Source organism: Dermacentor albipictus, chromosome 2, assembly GCF_038994185.2.
Source record: "Dermacentor albipictus isolate Rhodes 1998 colony chromosome 2, USDA_Dalb.pri_finalv2, whole genome shotgun sequence".
Lineage (NCBI taxonomy): Eukaryota > Metazoa > Arthropoda > Arachnida > Ixodida > Ixodidae > Dermacentor > Dermacentor albipictus.
In genome coordinates, this window is record NC_091822.1 from 200,795,540 (window position 1) to 200,814,238 (window position 18,699).

Below are 18,699 nucleotides of genomic sequence, written 5' to 3' on the forward strand. Positions count from 1 at the left end.
CAGTTGCGGTCACTTTTCGACATAATCACTGAAGAGATTGAGGCATTTGTCATATCTGTGGATAAGCTTTGCAATACCCTCTTCAAAAAAAGTTGCCGCCAATGAATTCAAGTAGTCCTTGATGTTGGTTTGAAGGTCGCCATTGGTTTGAAAGCGCTTCCCACCAAGCCACGTCTTCAGTCCAGGAAAAAGATGAAAGTCACAGGGTGCTAAGTCTGGACTGTATGGCGGATGATCGAAAATGTCCCATCCAAATTGTTGGAGAAGCCGTTGAGTTGCTCCAGCAGTGTGTGGACGGGCATTTTCATGGATCAGAACAACTCCAGCGGTCAGCTTTCCTCTTCGTTTGTTCTGAATGGCTCTACGCAAACGTCGTAAAGTTGCACAATAAACAGCTGCAGTGATTGTGGTTCAGGGCTCCATAAACTCCACAAGCAACACACCTTGTTGATCCCAAAACACAGCAGCCATGGTCTTTCTGTTGTTGAAGGTTTTTTTGAATTTCTTTGGTTTGTTTGGTGAATTTGAATGCATCCATTGTTGTGATTGTCGTTTTGTTTCCGGTGTGTCGTATTGAATCCAGGTTTCATCCCCAGTCAGGATTGATTTCAAAAGGTTGTCTCCTTCATCCTGATAACGCTCAAGGAACTCCAAAGCTGACGCCATTCGTCGAGTTTTGTGGCCGTCCGTCAACATTTTTTGGGACCCAACGTGCACAAAGTTTTTGTAGCGTAACCGTTCAGTAACAATAGAGTACAAAACAGACCTTGAAACTTCTGGAAATTCCGTAGATAAAGCAGTAATGGTGAATCTGCGGTTTTCTTTAACCATTCTGTCAACTCGTTGAACCAGGTCATCTGAAACGACAGATTTGCGTCCTTGGCCCCCTTCATCATGCACATCATTACGTCCATCTTTAAAATTTCGACACCATTCACGCACAACACCATCACTCATGAAGTTTTCCCCATACATTCGACTCATTCTCCGATGGATTTCTGCAGCACCATGGCCTTCAGCCTGTAGAAAACGAATAACACTTCGCAATTCACACTTGGCGGGAGCAACAATAATGGCAGCCATGTTGACGTGGCTGTAGCACAATGCCGACTGACGCCTGAATGTCAACAATGGCGGAGTGTGTAGCTCGAGAGCTGCGCAGTTACCTACAGCGCATGTCCGCTTTCTGCTGCCCGCGTAGCGCCTGCACGGAGCGATCGGAGGTTGAAAAAAAAACGGCCCTCGTATATATATTCCCTTACCACTTCCAGTGCCTCGCTACCTATCGTAAGCTGCTCTTCTCTTCCGAGACTGTTAAACATTACTTTAGTTTTCTGCAGATTAATTTTTAGACCCACTCTTCTGCTTTGCCTCTCCAGGTCAGTGAGCATGCATTGCAATTGGTCCCCTGAGTTACTAAGCAAGGCAGTATCATCAGCGAATCGCAAGTTACTAAGGTATTCTCCATCAACTTTTATTCCCCATTTTTCCCACTCCAGGTCTCTGAATACCTCCTGTAAACATGCGGTGAATAGCATTGGAGAGATCGTATCTCCCTGTCTGACGCCTTTCTTTATTGGGATTTTGTTGCTTTCTTTATGGAGGACTACGATGGCTGTGGAGCTGCTATAGATATCTTTCAGTATTTTTACATACGGCTCGTCTACACCCTGATTCCGCAATGCCTCCATGACTGCTGAGGTTTCAACATCTGTAGTGGTTATTCTTAAACTTCCATTGCTTTGGTGATGTGCGATATACTCCTGTGTAGTCCCACTTTGCTATGGCACTCGCTTGCCATGGCCCCTGTGAGCATGGCAGCATGGCAACACCTCGACGCAGTCACATTGATGGAACGATGAAGAAGGAATGACATTGATGGAACAACAAAGACAGTATAACTACGACGAGAAGACGATTCTTAAATAATGACAGTGGTCATCATGTTGCCACCATTTTACAAGTCTGCGATGATGATGGCAGGACGACGATGGTGTGAGAATGAACAGATGACTGAGCTGGAATAACGACAATGGTACGACCACGACTGCATGATGAAAATGCTATTAAACAGATAGGTGATAGCAACTTTATGACGACAACGCATACAATGATGATGATGGCATGGCAGCAGCAGCATAATCACGATTGAATGGCGGCAGCATAATTACGATAGAATGGCAAAGAAGGAATGATGTCGATGGAACAATGAAGGAGGTAGACGACGATGAAATATATATGTACGTTATATGTGTATTCATTTGTAATGATTTCATCCGCTGTTGTAACCGTGGGGTCTGGGACCTCTGTCAGGCCTGCGTGCCTTTAGTCCCAGTCTCCCCTCGCTCGGACGAGAAATAAAGTACTTATGATGATGATGATGATGATGGCATAATGACAGTGGGATGTTACTGAAGTGATGACGATGGCAAAAAGACTGCGTGATGATGACAGCATGAAGATAGCTGCATGCCGAAATTAGAATGACGATGATGCAACAACCGTGATGGCAGCATGATCACGGCATGATAAGCAATGCATATGTGAAATATTTACAACACAGGACTCTGCTTAAAGAGAAAAATTTAAGTAAGCTTATATTCTGGTTAGGAATACAGGAGAACGAAGGAAAACATTGCAGCATAAGACGCTACGTCTGCTCTGTCAGATAGTGTCTGTCCTCTCTCTGTATGACGACACAATGACAGTGATAGCATGCCAACGGTATGAGGACAATGAGATGATGATGAGGGTATGACAACAATGGCATGACGAGTTGAATGATGAAGCTTGAGGGATGGCGAAGGAACAATTACGGCAGCATCACGACAGCAATAATGACTGTAACAATGATGTCATGAGGATGACACGATGAGAGTCGCATAACAAAGCCGGGATGACGACGATGCAATGACCACGATAGTATCACCATCATGAGCACATGCCTAGTGGCCCAAGCTATTAGACAACTAGGGCCACTGGTTTGCCGCAGAAGGCATGACAATGACAACAGTGAGACAAGTCGGATCACAAAGCTGGAATTATGATGACGCAATGACCACAATGGCATCACGACGACATCACAACCACGAGCACATAGCTAGTGGCCCAAACTGGTAGACATCTTGGGCCACTGGGCTGGTGTAAGAGGCTGGCTGGCTAACTCGCTGGATAGCTGGATGGCTGGCTAGCTAGCTCGCTAGCTAGCCAGCCATTGTGCATGTAGTTACAAGAATATAGGAGCTTTTATAGCAGCATGGCAGTTGAAACAGCAAAGTAAAATACATGGCAGGTTACATTTTCTTGGAAAGACTGAAAGGAGGAGGCTAAATTCTGGCATATTGTTTACGCCAACATTATCCAACATATTCCAAAATATTCAAACCCATTGTTAGCATTAAAGTCTATTAATAAAATTGGTATTTGGTTGGCTGAAATAATCTAGCCACTAAGCAAAGTGATATGACTGGTATTTCCACAAAAATACAATGATGATTGATTCTTGTGGTGAAATAAAAGGAGCTGAGAAAAGAGTAGGTGAATGGTTGGTGCAAGTGGAAGAACACATCAAGAGCAGCAGCCCTGTATGTGAAAGGTGCATAGCCAGCAGAAGGGACACCAGGATTCCATTCAAGGGCACTTGCAGGATTTCAGTTCAGTCAAGCAGACATATTGAAGTGCTGCTAACCCAACACTTACTCCACATGAGATAGTTGTTGCTACGCAAAGATAAACAAGCCCACAGAAGTGGCATAATACGTACTTCTGTTTTGAAATCTCATTAATGCCTTTTTCCTCTAGGTGGGAGGTGTGCTGACTTTGCTAAATGTTGACGAACAGAACCAAGGAAGCTACATGTGCATCGCAAGCAATCGTTATGGAACAGCACAAGGCCAGGCACCTTTGCAACTAACAACAAGTATGCCTTCAGTTCCATCATTGTTTTTCTGTTCAAAAACTCTTGTTCTTGGGATTAAAGTTTATGAGTGTGCAGCATTTAGTTTGTAGCATCATTTGAAGTTTTTAACTGAAGTGCATCTTTCTATTGTGTCTTGTCATGTTCTTGTGTCTGTCCAGTGTTTAAAGTCAGTTTTTGTTTTTAAAACGGGTTAAAACAGGAAATGACAAAGCACTTACATTGACTCTAAGATATACAGTGGGCTCTCTTTAAACGGAATATCAAGAGACCAGGGAGTTAAGTTCCATTTATCAAAGATTCCGTTTATCGAGATATTGAGCTCAAGGATACTCTAGATGCTCTTTTGAAAGGGGGAAAATACCTTATTGCTAACAGGAAATAAAGGTGTAGCATAGCTGATTATAGTGCTTCCCTTTACAAAGTTTCTTCATGCATGAAGCCATTGATTAGAGCTAGAAGCACTAAGCATAGTTATAGAAAGGAAAAAGGCCATTTAGTAAAAAAAAAAAAAGCCAGTTTAGTGAAGAAACCACGCTTAAAATCTTCGGTAACTTCTATATTCATCTCTAGCAAGAGCACATTTTGCAGGCATTTCTGTCTGTGCTGTCATTGAAAATGCTAAGCCAACTCGCAGCTCACTGACATTGCCAACACAAAAAAGCTGCAGCCAACCACAGTCCCACTAAGCCACTTTTCCATGGCACCAACAAAAGCCAGCAAACGCCACCTTGGTGAAAATGTGAAGAACTGGCTAGAACTCATGATGTCGCTAAGATTGGCACCTCAGCTTTGTTTTTGGTGAAATTTTTTTGTTTTGTTTACTTGGAGTTGGAAAAAAATGTCATTATATTAAACAAACGTTTTTGCATCGCCTTAATGCAAAACCAATCAACCATGAGGCTGTTTCATTTAAGCAGCAATTCTGTTAAGCATCTTCTGTTTACTGAGATTTTACTATATTTAGTTACACAGAAAATGAAATATAAAGCAACTATGTGGGATTGATTGAAGCTTTAATCAGTGGTAGATGCTAAGCCATTGCACTACTATCAGTCAAGGATGACTGAAAGGTGGGCATGTTGGTTCTGATTCACAATTGTGGCTGGGCAGCATAAATGGATAGCAGAGACGTCAAAAAAGGACCAGACATGTGCTGTCAGTCAAGTTTGACACTTCCGTGTGACCCAGTCTCTGTGCATGTTCTAATGTCTACTTTGCCACACTTACGCAGGAAGGAACATCCCTTCAGTACACATTGAACCAGAGAGACAGACGGTGCGTCAAGGAGAGGATGCAAAGTTGCGTTGCATTGCAACAGGAACACCCACACCAGTAATCAAGTTTGCAAAAGTTGGAAGCAACTTCACTCATAGGCACATTGTGAGTGCATTTCTTCCTTCTTTATAAAAGCATTACATTGATTACATAGTTTGTCACAGCTGAAGGTTTCGAAGGCTCCTTGAAATTTTGAACAAGTCCTTTACAGGACATATTCTGGACGTGGCCATGCACCAAGTGGCCCAGCAAACCACACTACTAAAATGTCATTTACAGTGAATTTGTTTCATTCCATCTTTGCTGTAGCCAGCCCATGATAGTTTTCAGAACATGGAACACATGGAAAATAGGAATTTCATTGCAGCCTTAATGCAGAAGCTGACATTAAATCAGGGATTGCGTAATCACCTGCCACTGTAGCTTAATGGCTACGACATTTCGCTGCTAAGCTCAAGGTCACAGGTTCGATCCCAACTGCGATGGTCACATTTTAATCAGTGCAAGGTGAACAAGCTCTCACATACATAGATTTAGGAGCAGATAAAAAAAACACAGGTGGTCAGAATTAATCCTAAGTCCCCACTATGGGCATGCCTCATAATAAGATTGTAGTTTTGACACGTAAAACCCCTGAATTACAATTACGGTGTAATTAACACAGGCAAGTGCATCACCACAGACCTGTCAATTTTAAGTAATGTGCTTAAGCAGCAAATAAATCCACTGTATTGGTTATTTTCATGTTCTGAAAACCTCTGTGGGCAGTTGTGCTTTTCATAAATAGTGCTGCATGAGACAGTAGAACACTAATATTAGTCAGAGCAGTGTATAATTTGAAACTCTAGCCACTGCATGTTTCCTTATTGTACCTAGTTGTAGCAGATGAGAGTTAACATTTCATTGGAATTAAATATTTATTTATTTATTTATTTGTTTATTTATTTATTTATTTATTTATTTATTTGTTTATTTATTTATTTATTTATTTATTTATTTATTTATTTATTTATTTATTTATTTATTTATTTATTTATTTATTTATTTATTTATTTAAAGAAACCTTACTGGCCCCTAGAGGCATTGTGTAAGGGGGGAGAGTACACTCAAACATTATACAATAATTAGAATACATATGTGAATACATATACAAAACAATAGTATAAGAAATACACTAACATACAGTAATGTGGTGTTAAAATTGTACAAAAGACAAACCGAATGCTTTTGGAAACGAGAGGTCAGAGAACAAGACACTTTCACAAAGTAAAATATAACCAATAGAATTACAGAGTGAGCAGTACAATATTTGGCTATAACAAAACAGTATTTAAGGGGTAGTAGCACAATAATAATGGGAAATTCAAGAAAAAATAACACGTTAGGTTATGTTGAGTTTGAAGAATTCATTATTAGAAGATGCCGGAAATTTTCCTGGTCGCTCTCAGAAGCGACGGCATTAGGAAGATTGTTCCAAAGGCGAATAGCTCTTGGAAAAGTGGAGTAGTTAAATGAATTAGTCTTTCCGTAGATGCGCAAGAAATTGAACCAATTGTATAGCCGGTGTGACCTGTAATGAGGAGTTTCAAGAGGCTGGTGCTGTAATATGGACATATTTATGAAATAATGATAGCAGGGCTGTGTCTTACCAGTACTCACCTATGGGGCAGAAACCTGGAGGCTTACGAAAAGGGTTCTTCTCAAATTAAGGACGACGCAACGAGCTATGGAAAGAAGAATGATAGGTGTAACGTTAAGGGATAAGAAAAGAGCAGATTGGGTGAGGGAACAAACGCGAGTTAATGACATCTTAGTGGAAATCAAGAAAAAGAAATGGGCATGGGCAGGACATGTAATGAGGAGGGAAGATAACCGATGGTCATTAAGGGTTACGGACTGGATTCCAAGGGAAGGGAAGCGTAGCAGGGGGCGGCAGAAAGTTAGGTGGACGGATGACATTAAGACGTTTGCAGGGACGGCATGGCCACAATTAGTACATGACCGGGGTAGTTGGAGAAGTATGGGAGAGGCCTTTGCCCTGCAGTGGGCGTAACCAGGCTGATGATGATGATGATGATGATAGCAGGGCTATATCACAACAATCATGCAAGGGCTGGAGTGAGAGGTCGAGTTTAATTTCTGTTATGCTTTTGTTGTAGTCATAACAATGTGAAATAAAATGCGCAGCCCTATTCTGAATAGATTCAAGTTTTTCGATCAAGTATTTCTGATGGGTAGACCAGACGGATGCGGCGTATTCAAGCTGAGGTCAAACAAGCGTTAGATAAGCTAGTTTATGAATGTCTTTAGTAGAATTATGCAACTTGCATCTTATGTGCCCTAATGATCTCGAAACATTGGCGCATATGTATGCAATGTGCATTGATCACGAAAGAATCGAAGTTAGGTTAACACCAAGATATTTATAATGAGTATCATGCAAAATAGTGATGTTATTTACATGATAAAGAAACATTGATTTAGTATGCTTGCAGCTAAAAGAGATAATTTTACATTTAGAAATGTTAAGGTTCATTAGCCAAGTGTTACACCAAAGAGAAATAAGTTCTAGACCTTTTGGAGGATTGTATGATCATCGGCACATTTGATGGAACGATAAAGAATGCAGTCGTCTGCAAAAATGCGCACGTGTGAGGAAATGTTATCGGGTAAGTCATTAACGTATATTAATGTAATGTATATAAAGGTTGCAAGCAAAAAATTCACCGACAATTACGATTCTCCCTAACGCGAAATTTGAGTGCAGCTCTATATGCGTTTTCAATTCGTGATATATTGGCTGGCATGGACAATCCATTTCGTGCGGCACATTGCAAATGGAGCAAGGCAGGGCACATCCACCTCTCTACTCGGGAGATCACGAGAGGCAGCGCTTGGGGGATGCACCTGTGACGTGTGAGCACCAGTCACAGCCGCAGCCACAGACATACCTTTACTTTGTTTCTGTACATGCACTCGCCCCATGCCATCGGTGAAGAACAGGCGATGGCAGACTACTCTGTTGCCATCTCATAGCGGTTGTCGCTGCAGAGCCCATCTAGCACAGCACTATGCTTTTCTTCTCACACTTTTGCCGTATCCTCCTTGTCCGCCTTCTGCCTCATGATTCTGCTGCATTCTCTTCCGCTTTCGTCCTCGCACTTTCTTTGATATCACAGTCTTTCATCCCCCACTGCGCTCCATGTTCACTCTTTGCTGTGTTCGTTCGCTTGGTCACGCCGACACTAATCACAGGAATGGCTGCCTAAGAGCTGTGCTCTAAAACAATAAATGTTCCATTTGCTGTAAAAGGCAAATCTTAAAGATGCAAGAAGGAAGTCACTTCTGAATAATAGTCACTCATCTATTTTTAGTGAGGGTATTTTGACTGTTGACTTAACAAATTATGAGAAACATGACATTTGTACATAACATGTACGTGATTTTGTACATGACATTTTGGTTGCATATCTTTTCTGTGCAAATCTAAATTTATATGATGCCTCAGGCTCTAATTTTATGTGAGCTTCACGCTTGATGATGCATAGAGGAGACATAACATGCCTTTCTTTAAAGGGACACTAAAGAGAAACACTTAATCAGTTTAGACTAAAAAAGTATTTTTTGAAAACTATTTTCATTAATTTCACGATATGTTTGAACTACAAGAAACTTTTGTGCCATCATGAGTTACATCAAGTAGGAGAGCTCGAGACAAACCCTGGTTTTGCACAGAGTTACGTGCTCTGACTTGAAGACAGCGACGAATTTATCAAGTATACAAGGTGTTCAATTTGCCAGAGTATTTGGCCTTGCTTAAAGCAACAAAAATTGAGTTTAAACAAAAGTCCAGCATCGCTAAGGACTTGTACTTTTTGAATCTTGGAGAAAGACTTGTCAGGGATACCAAAGAGTTTTGGAGGTATGTGAAGCGTAGTGGCAAAGACAACTGTTTGATACCTGCTTTGAAAAATGATGAAACAATCATTCATGATAATGAGTCTAAAGCTAAAGTTTTTAGCCGTTATTTTTCATCTGTGTTTTTGTCGTCTAGCTCATGTACTGTCTGTTTTGCATTACCTGTTGAAATAGACCGCATGTTGGAAGTAATCTTTTGTGTCAATGGTATTCGTAAATTATTAAAAAATGTGGACCAGGCTAAGGCATGTGGCCCTGATGACATTCCTGCTGCTATCATAAATATCCTGTGGATGTGTTATGCTTTTATTTCGCCCGGTCGTTCCAGAAGACCCTCCATGAAATCGACATGCCTGATAATTTGAAGTTAGCGTGAGTCGTGCCCTTACATAAGAGTAGTGTGTGAAACTTCGTTCAGAACTACAGACCCGTCTCCTTAACTAGTATAAGCTGTAAAATTATGAAGCATGTAATGTATAGTTGTGCTATGGCTCATTTAGCAAAACATAATTTTCTAAGCCCCAACCAACATGGTTTCAGGCATGGTTTATCTTACAATACACAGATGGTCTATTCACAATTTAGCTTCGGCAATTGATAAGCAACAAGTTGTGAACTGTGTTTTCTTAGATTTCCGTAAAGCATTTGGTGTAGTAGCACACAGTCTCCTACTCTACAAATTAAAAGTTTATAACTTGGATGGTAAAGATCGCATTGCTGAATATTTGTCATTGCAGAAACAGGCTGTTGTTCTTCACGGAATATCTTCATAATAATCACCAGTTACGTCAGGAGTTCCCCAAGGCTCAGTGTTGGGACCACTATAGTTTTTGTTGTACATTAATGATATGTCAATAGGTGTACAGTCTTCATTCAGAATGTTTGCCAACGATTGTGTTGTTTAGAGAGTGGTAGACGCCATTTATGATAAACAAATTTTGCAAGCTGATTTAGATACTCTAGCAGACTGATGCGTGCATTGCGATGTCATTAAATATAGATAAAACTGTTCATGTCACCTTGTGGGGTCTGATGTGGGATTCTCACACCGTACTCTTGGGACAAAGGAACGACAACACAGTAGTGCAAACAATCACAAGGGCATTTATTGCACCTTTCTTAGATCAAGGCCTGCTAGCCGAGTTGCTATCCACAAAACATGCCGATGGGCGCGCGACAAATCTAGAAGTCCGACTCACCGCGTCCTCGTGAGCGAATATGTTCGCTCCATGCTGGATCCCAACGCCTGGTCGTTCGCGTGTATAGTCACGCGAATCGTGGCGCGTTCGAAGGTGGCCACGCGAGGCGGTCTCGCAGAAGCATGGGTGGCACGCACGTGGGAGACGTCGTGCGCCGACCCGCCGGGAAAGAGCCGCGCTGCACGGCCGTCCCGCTTGCTGTCTCGAACCCAAGTGAGAGCGCTTTGTCTCTCCCGCACCCAAGTAACCGCGCAGCGGTGCGACGCTCGCGCCATCTCTCGCACCACGCTTGTACCACTCCAACGCCGCGGCCCACGCGGCGACGCCGCACGGAGACGGGGCTATGCGGGAAAACAAGCTATCAGGGGAGGCGCGAGGGTCGCGCATCCCCACAACCTTCACAAGAAAACATACTAATCCTCTCTCTAAGTACACAATTCATGATTTTACTCAGAACATAAGCAAGGAATTTAAATATCTAGGCATCTTTTTTACTTCTGACTTACTTACGATAAAACAAGCATTAACTATATTGTAAATAAGGCAGCATCAGTTTTGGGATTCCTGCGACAGAATTTTAGTCATCTACGAAGTAACTTAAGAATGCAGCTGTACGTGAATCATATACACTCAATACTTGAATATGGATGTGTTGGGAACCACATACATCTGAGCTGATAAATAAGTTAGAAAAAGTCCAGAATAGGGCAGTTAAATTTGTTCTTGGTAGCTACAGCCAGCAGCTTAGCATGACAGAAAGCAAACATAAACTTAAATGGCAAGAGCTCAAGGACTGTAGAAGGCATGTCAGATTAAAAATTTCCACTATATTTATTATTCTAAAACAGGCATAACAGTGAGCAATATATCCAGGCACCACACTATATATCAAAGTGACTGGACCACTGTTTGAAGGTCAGGGAATTTTCTTGTAGGGATGAAGTCTTGCATTATTCTTTTTTTGTTAAAACTGTTCGAGATTGGAACAGTTTACCATTGAGCATTGTACATATATATCACATCAAATGATGCCTTTTTCCACACACTGAAATAATTGTTTATGTACCTATTTAATTCTGTAACCTCCCTGCTGTAATGCCCTACGTGGCGATGCAGTTAACTAATAAATAAATAATAAATAAATAGGTTTATTAGTAAAGGAGCAAATGAAGGTAAAAGTGCAATATCTCGAATTTTGTGCCGAAACCCCAGTGCTGGCATGTGATGTGATGTCACAAACTTCAAAGCATTTTTTTGCACTTGGGCCCCATTGACTTAGTAAAAGTTTGCAAAACTTGCCAAGTTCATTCTTTATCTTACTTAAGATACAATATCGTCTGTTTTTACCAATAAAGAATTAACTAGGGCTTAGGAAATGCTGTCTTAATCCATGACATCATGGCGAACTGGATCTTGAAGGCAGCATCGCCACCTGTCTTTTGTTTTTGCGGCTTTTCTGGCTTACGAAGTCTCTTCTCATAGGAAGAGAGGCTTTCTTTTTTGGTATTGTAGATGGGCAATATACTAATACAGGTGAAATTATTTTTCACTTTCATGTCCATTAAGCAATGCAGCATAAGGGGGACAAGAACATAATTGCAATACTTTGTTCAAGAATGCTACACCGGTTTGCTGTGCAGTCAAATTTTTTTAATGGTCTCAACACAACTTGAATTAGTTCAAAGTAGCCGAAGGTTGTAAGGTGCACCTTCAAAATTTGTATAGGATTCCACTTTTATTTATATGTCACAATGCTTCATGATTTTCACAACTTTCGTCAGCAACAGCTCCTGTATGTATGATCAGACTTGCAAGATGTTCTCTTTTATGTTGTTTAAGGGGGGATACAGGGATTGGATCAAAAAAATAGCTAAAAATATTGACTTTTGGAAACCACTCATTTTGGCACCTGCAATGCCTAATTTATGCTTTATCAGAACAATTTAGCTGAAACGCATTCTAAGTGCCAGAAAAAAATTTGTGAGCACAGACAGCGAGAATGGAGCTCAAAATCGCGAAAAATACAAAAGTTCACGAAACAATCTCGTCTTTCCAGTCACCGAGTACCACCATCCTGGCATAATTTGAAAGCTTACAATTACACCTTCCTATTTTTACCCTTTTCACCTACGATGGCTGCATAGGAAAATCGCAGGCGTTTAAATATCTGGGGCAGGTCTGACAAAGTTTGCGTGCAATGCCCATGGCTCAGCATGCTGAAAGGCACCTTGCGATTGGCTGTTGCTATGAGAACAGGTGCACTGACGCTGCCGGCACAGTGCTCCTTGTGCGGACCGCTGTCTGTAATTAAGGCATCCCGTACCACACGAAAAGGAAAGGGCTGTGTCAGCCAGCTGTCCATTACCCTGAGTGACATAAGGCTTAACTATCTTGCTAGTGCGTGCAGGAAGTGATAGCCATGATATGCAAGTCATTCAAACATGTAAAAAGTCATTGCAGTCATATCTTCATCGTGAAAATTTGCACTAAACAAATGGGGACACATAAAAAGGGCACCAGGACAAGCGCTTCCTTGCACTAGTCCTTGGGTCTTCTTTGTGTCCCCGTTTGCTTAGCACAAAGTTTCACGATTAATCAATTCCAACTAGGCCAAGTTGCAGTGATGCTTCAGTTTAATCATATCTTCTCTATCTTTTGGTAATGATGTTGTGCACACATATATACGAATGCTTCCTAATAAAAATGATATTTGTAATTCCATGTCCTGTGCATTTCTTCTTTTTTCTCTCGTTTTTGAGCCACATTTCACTTGTTTGGGTAGTAAATTCATGTCAAAGAAAAAACAAGCTCGAAGTGTCTTAAACCTATTAGCCGAATGCCTTTGGTCTGCATCCTGCTTTCTTTTCCTTTTTTCACATGAATGGTGCCAATTGCCTGTTGTGAACAAATTTTTCCAGCACACGAACATAATGCTTTCTGTCACGAAAAAAACTAGTCCACTGCTGTAACTCTGCATAAACAAGTATTCAAACTTGCAATGGCTTGGTCACAGTCAAGCAGAATTAATTTAAATAACAGGAATTGGAAAATAGGATTTAACTAATGCGTGACAATTTTTATTTCTTTCATAACTGGAATGTTGGCCTACATGGGAGCCATATTGAGGTGGAACTCTTTTTAGATAGTACTGTACTCAAAGTTCATGGCACATTTGCCAAGAATTCTGAGTCTACAAAGCCAATATGTAAAAAAATACTATAAAACACATCTATTACTGCTTGCAGGTGCAGGATGACACACTGACAATTGAGCAAACAGTTGTCCAGGATCGGGGCCACTACATCTGCTTGGCAGAAAACAGAGAAGGCATAGCTCGGGCCACTGCTGTGCTGGAAGTGGACCGTAAGAGCATTTGTCCTGCTCTTTTTGCTTATTGGCTCTTCTTGACATTTAAAGGCTATAGAAAGAGAGCTTGTCTTTCTGCTTGTAAGACCATCGGTTTTAGGCAGTTTTTACAGCATGCCTAAAGGGAACCTTGCAACAATACTGAATTACCTTGCAGAAGCCAGCGAAATATACTGTATCATGAGTGTCTAATGTAGTTTAGAAGCTCAAATAACTTTTGGAGCATATGTACGGATCTCATTATAGAGAAGTTAGCTTTTTGCAATTATTTGTTATGACAAACAGGCAGCATATATACAACAGTATCATTTTTGCTTGAATGTTTGAGGGCTGCACATTTTCGTTTGGTATCATTGCACTAGTTTCGACAGTCAGTGCGATGGGCAGAATTAATGTTTGTAAATAAGTACTAGCTCCATGCTCACAGCCTACTCTTGGCACATAGCCTCCACTTAAGTCTGATTCCAGTGCACTGCACTTGTGTGTACAAAATTATCAGTCCTGTGTATGATTAAATATGGGGCAACTTTTGATGACTCTGGCAAAGTTCAGGTACTGTGAGTATAATGTTAAAATATAATATGTAGAGCAACTGGCATCACAAGTGTACAGCAGTATATTCCAGTACATCGCCATGCAAAGCGTACTTGCATGGGACAGCACCTCTTCATGTTCCAGTATCTTTGTGGGTGGGCATGATGGGCAGTGCGGGTAGTGGAAACATAGACAAAATTATTCAGCTTTCCTTGTATGCTTGAAGGTATCAAAGCCATGAGAGGCCAAGAGGTGCTTATTTAAGGGACATGAACATTTATTTTTATTTTTTAATAATTTGATGGCTACACAGATGTTAAGATAAGAGATAAGATAGAATTTGCGGAACTGCCAGAACTGATCAACAAGGCGAAAATAAGTGATGTTTCAAACTATAACATGAAAAAGACTGAAGAAACCATAAAAAATGGATGCAGCCTGAAATCAGTGAGAAAGAAACTTGGCATAGGACAAACCAAGATGTATGCACTAAAAGATAAGCAGGGTAATATCATCAGCAATCTCAAAGATAGAGTAAAAGCAGCGGAAGAATTCTATACTGACCTTTACAATACCCAGACAACTCAGGAGCACTCTATTCAAAACAATAATGAACAGTGTACGGAAACTCCTCCTATAACTAGAGATGAGGTCAGAAAGGCCTTGCAAGGTGTGAAACGGAGAAAAGCGGCAGGAGAGGATGGAATAAATGTTGATTTAATCAAAAATGAAGGAGACATAATGCTAGGAAAATTGGTGGCTCTCTATACAAAGTGTCTATTGACTGCAGGGGTCCCAGAAAACTGGAACAATGCAAACATTATACTAATCCACTAGAAGGGCGACAATAAATAACTTAAAAATTATAGGCCTGTTTGCTTACTCCCAGTATTATATAAAATATTTACCAAAATAATCTCCAATAGAATAACGACAACACTGGACTTTAGTCAACCAAGGGAGCAGGCTGGCTTCAGGAAAGGTTACTCTACAATGGATCACAACCATTTCACTAACCAGGTTATCGAGAAATCCGCAGAGTACAATAAACCTCTCTATATTGCTTTCATTGCAAAAAAGAATTTGATTCAGTAGAGATACCAGCAGTCATAGAGGCATTGCATTATCAAGGAGTACAGACCACTTACGTAAATACCGTTGAAAATATCTACATAGATTCCACAGCCACCTTAATTCTACACAAAAAAAAGTAGGAAGATACCTATAAAGAAAGGGGTCAGATGAGGAAACACAATCTCTCCAATGCTATTCACTGCGTGCTTATAAGGAGTATTCAAGCTATTAAACTGGGAAGGCTTAGGAGTAAAGATAGACGGAAAATACCTCAACAACCTTCGGTTTGCCGATGACATTGTTCTATATAGCAACAATGCAGATGAGTTACGACAAATGATTCAGGACCTTAACAGGGAGAGTGTAAGAGCGGGGCTGGAGATTAATATGCAGAAGACAAAGATAATGATAAATAACCTGGCAAGGGAACAAGAGTTCAAGATTGCAAGTCAGCCTCTAGACTCTGTGGAGGAATACGTTTACCTAGGTCAACTAATCACGGGGAACCCGGACCATGAGAAGGAAATTCACAGAGGAATAAAAATGGTTGGATCTCATACGGCAGACATCGTGTGTTCCTGAATGGGAGCTTACCGTTATCATTGAAAAGCAAAGTATACAATCAGTTAATTTTACTGGTGCTAACATATGGCGCAGAGACTTGGAGGCTGACAAAGAAGCTTGAGAATAAGTAAAGGACCACGCAAAGAGCAATGGAGTGAAGAATGCTAGGCATAACCTTAAGAGACAGAAAGAGAGCAGTATGGATCAGAGAGTAAACGGGTATAGACAACATTCTAATAGACATTAAGAGAAAAAAATGGCGCTGGTCAGGTAATGTAATGCACAGACTAGATAACGGTTGGGCCATTAGAGTAACAGAATGGGTACCAAGAGAAGGGAAGTGCAGTAGAGGACGGCAGAAGACTAGGTGGTGCGACGAAATTAGGAAATTTGCAAGTACTGGTTGGAATCGGTTGGCGCAGGACAGGGGTAATTGGAGATCGCAGGGAGAGGCCTTTATCTTGCAGTGGACATGAATAGGCTGATGATGATGATGACAGATGTTATGGTAAAGATGATGTCGAATATATATGAAAACAGCATAACCTTATTTTTGTAAACGACGACATAAAATGTGCAAAAATAATCATGTAGAATTTCGTCACTTGCTACTTTAACATTGGCTTCATATGAAAAACTATACTTCATAGAAGGTGATAAAGTATTTTTATTATGGGAGTGACCATAGAAGAGTACAGGAATTATGAATCAAGTTAAGTTTTTGAGTCTTACATGGCAAAGCCACTATCTGATTATGAGGCATGCTGTAGTGAGAGACTCTTGATCATTTTTGACCACCTGGGATTAAATATAAGCACATGAACATTTTTGCATTTCAACCCCGTCGAAACGCAGCCACTGCTGTCATGATGAAACCTGCAACTTTGGGCTCAGCAGTGCAACGCCATAGCCACTGAGCTACCGAAGTAATATAGGAAGGAGAAAAATGGACCTACCATTTTGACCACAAGGAATAATAATCCAACACATGAGCAACAGGCCCTTGAATTCCATAGCAAGCTCAGTGGAAAGCATGCAAAGAAGTCCCCCCCCCCAAATAAAGAAAGAAAATTAAGAAGGAAAAGAAAAAAGTGAGATGATGATGTGATATGAATGACAATTCAGGAAGAAATTTTACATTATTTGAAAGTCATTGGATAGATAAACAGAAACCATAATGCTGGTGTGCTGTGGATTTAAATATTGCACTGTCAAGTCACTAAAAAGCACCAAGGAAACACAGAAGAAGGAAAAAATATAATAAATCGCTTCAAGAAATTTTATGAAAATTGGAAGGATACAAGAAACAGAGCAATAATATTGTCATAGTGACCACTGTGTCTGTGTATGAACCTTCAACTGACTTGGTAGGGTAGGTCGAGAGGAATTATGGTCCCCCTTAAAAGTCCTGATATTTGTCTGAGGTGTGGTATCTTCATCAGTGATGGTACAAGCTGTGTGGTTGCAGTGTGTAGCAGCGATTGTTAAATGTTAGGCTGTGTTGGTGCCTGCCCAGATCTGTGCAGGCATGATCATACGAGACAAGCAAGATAAGTTGTGCAGGCATTAGGGAGCTTGACGGAAACTACTGCAGTATGGATGCTCTCAAGGCCCACAAAAAACTGTATAGTAGTAGTGAAACTGTGTGGCAGTAGTAGTAGTAGTAGTAGTAGTAGTAGTAGTAGTAGTAGTAGTAGTAGTAGTAGTAGTAGTAGTAGTAGTAGTAGTTTTGTTGGAATAAGAGGGGGAAAAGAGGTAGGAAATGAGGGGTGGAAGGTATTGTAACTGTCTTGCTCCTCAGTGGACAGCTGAACTGTCCCACAGTTGTGAGAAAGATGCAGGTGAGAAGAAAAGATAGACTAGAAGAAAGTTATAATATTATAGATGTAAATAAAATAGGGAAGAAAGGGCAGAGGGAGGAACAAGGAAGTACACTAGAAAAGAAATGCATGATAATGAATGACGTATATGATACCTATACAATGAAAGCTCTTTAACAGCTCAACTGCTTTGTCATTCTGCTGCAGCAGGGGCCTGCCTCCCTGTCCAATGTACAGTTACAATCACTATCCAATATTTTATGGATAATGATTGCAAGTGAAGACAAGACAGGGAGGCCCCTGCTCAACCTGACTGTCAAGGAAGTTGAGCTCTTAAAGAGCTTGCACTCCATAGGTGCACCATATACTAGGAATGCATAAATGTTTGAGTTTAAAATTTGAATGGAATACTGATTGTTGATTTAATTCTAAATGAATTTTGAGTACTTAAAATTTGAATTACAAATGCTATTTCAAACTGTTAAGTAGCTGAACCCACCAGTGCAGCCTTTAATGTTGCTGTATTGTAAATCCTGGAAGCTACAGCCAGTAGCAGTGGCAAAGTAATGTTTGCAATAATTGTGTTGGCATCTTGTTCAGTCATCATTGTAAAGCTGTTGGTTCACATGTTTTGGAGAAAAAAGAAATATCTTTTATACTGGTTTCATTTCTGCAGCCTTCCACTAAGAAACTTCTAGAATCATCTAGCAGCTAAAGCGAAGTAAAGTTTGCGTTTTCAAAACAGTAGTGTTTCTTAAAGTATGCTCTCACATCACAGCTGTGATAGAACGTTTTACCGTATATACTCGTATAAGGGCCACTCACATGTAAAAGCTGCATTCCCACTTTGGAGGGCAAAATTTTGGAGGAAAATTCAAGACGTCCTGCCGGAGAGCGAGGTTAGTTCCATTTCCACTAGATGACGCTGGCTGCTTATCTGTCAACACCACTCAAGCCGGCACCGCCACGCCATTAATTCTTTGTGTGGCATCGTCTCAGCTGTGTTGTGACATTGGTGACAATTCACCTC

At 40.8% G+C, this 18,699-nt stretch overlaps 1 protein-coding gene across 29 annotated transcripts in view; it reads left to right on the forward strand.

Moving 5' to 3' along the window:
* trol (terribly reduced optic lobes) overlaps positions 1-18,699 on the forward strand; it is a 604,861-nt gene that overhangs the window by 451,764 nt on the left and 134,398 nt on the right. For all 29 annotated transcript variants that reach the window (XM_065435395.1, XM_065435391.1, XM_065435373.1 and 26 more), the window contains 3 exons: positions 3,802-3,919; positions 5,151-5,299; positions 13,557-13,674. In XM_065435395.1, coding sequence (XP_065291467.1) covers positions 3,802-3,919; positions 5,151-5,299; positions 13,557-13,674 — 385 coding nt within the window. The remainder of the gene's footprint in view (positions 1-3,801; positions 3,920-5,150; positions 5,300-13,556; positions 13,675-18,699) is intronic.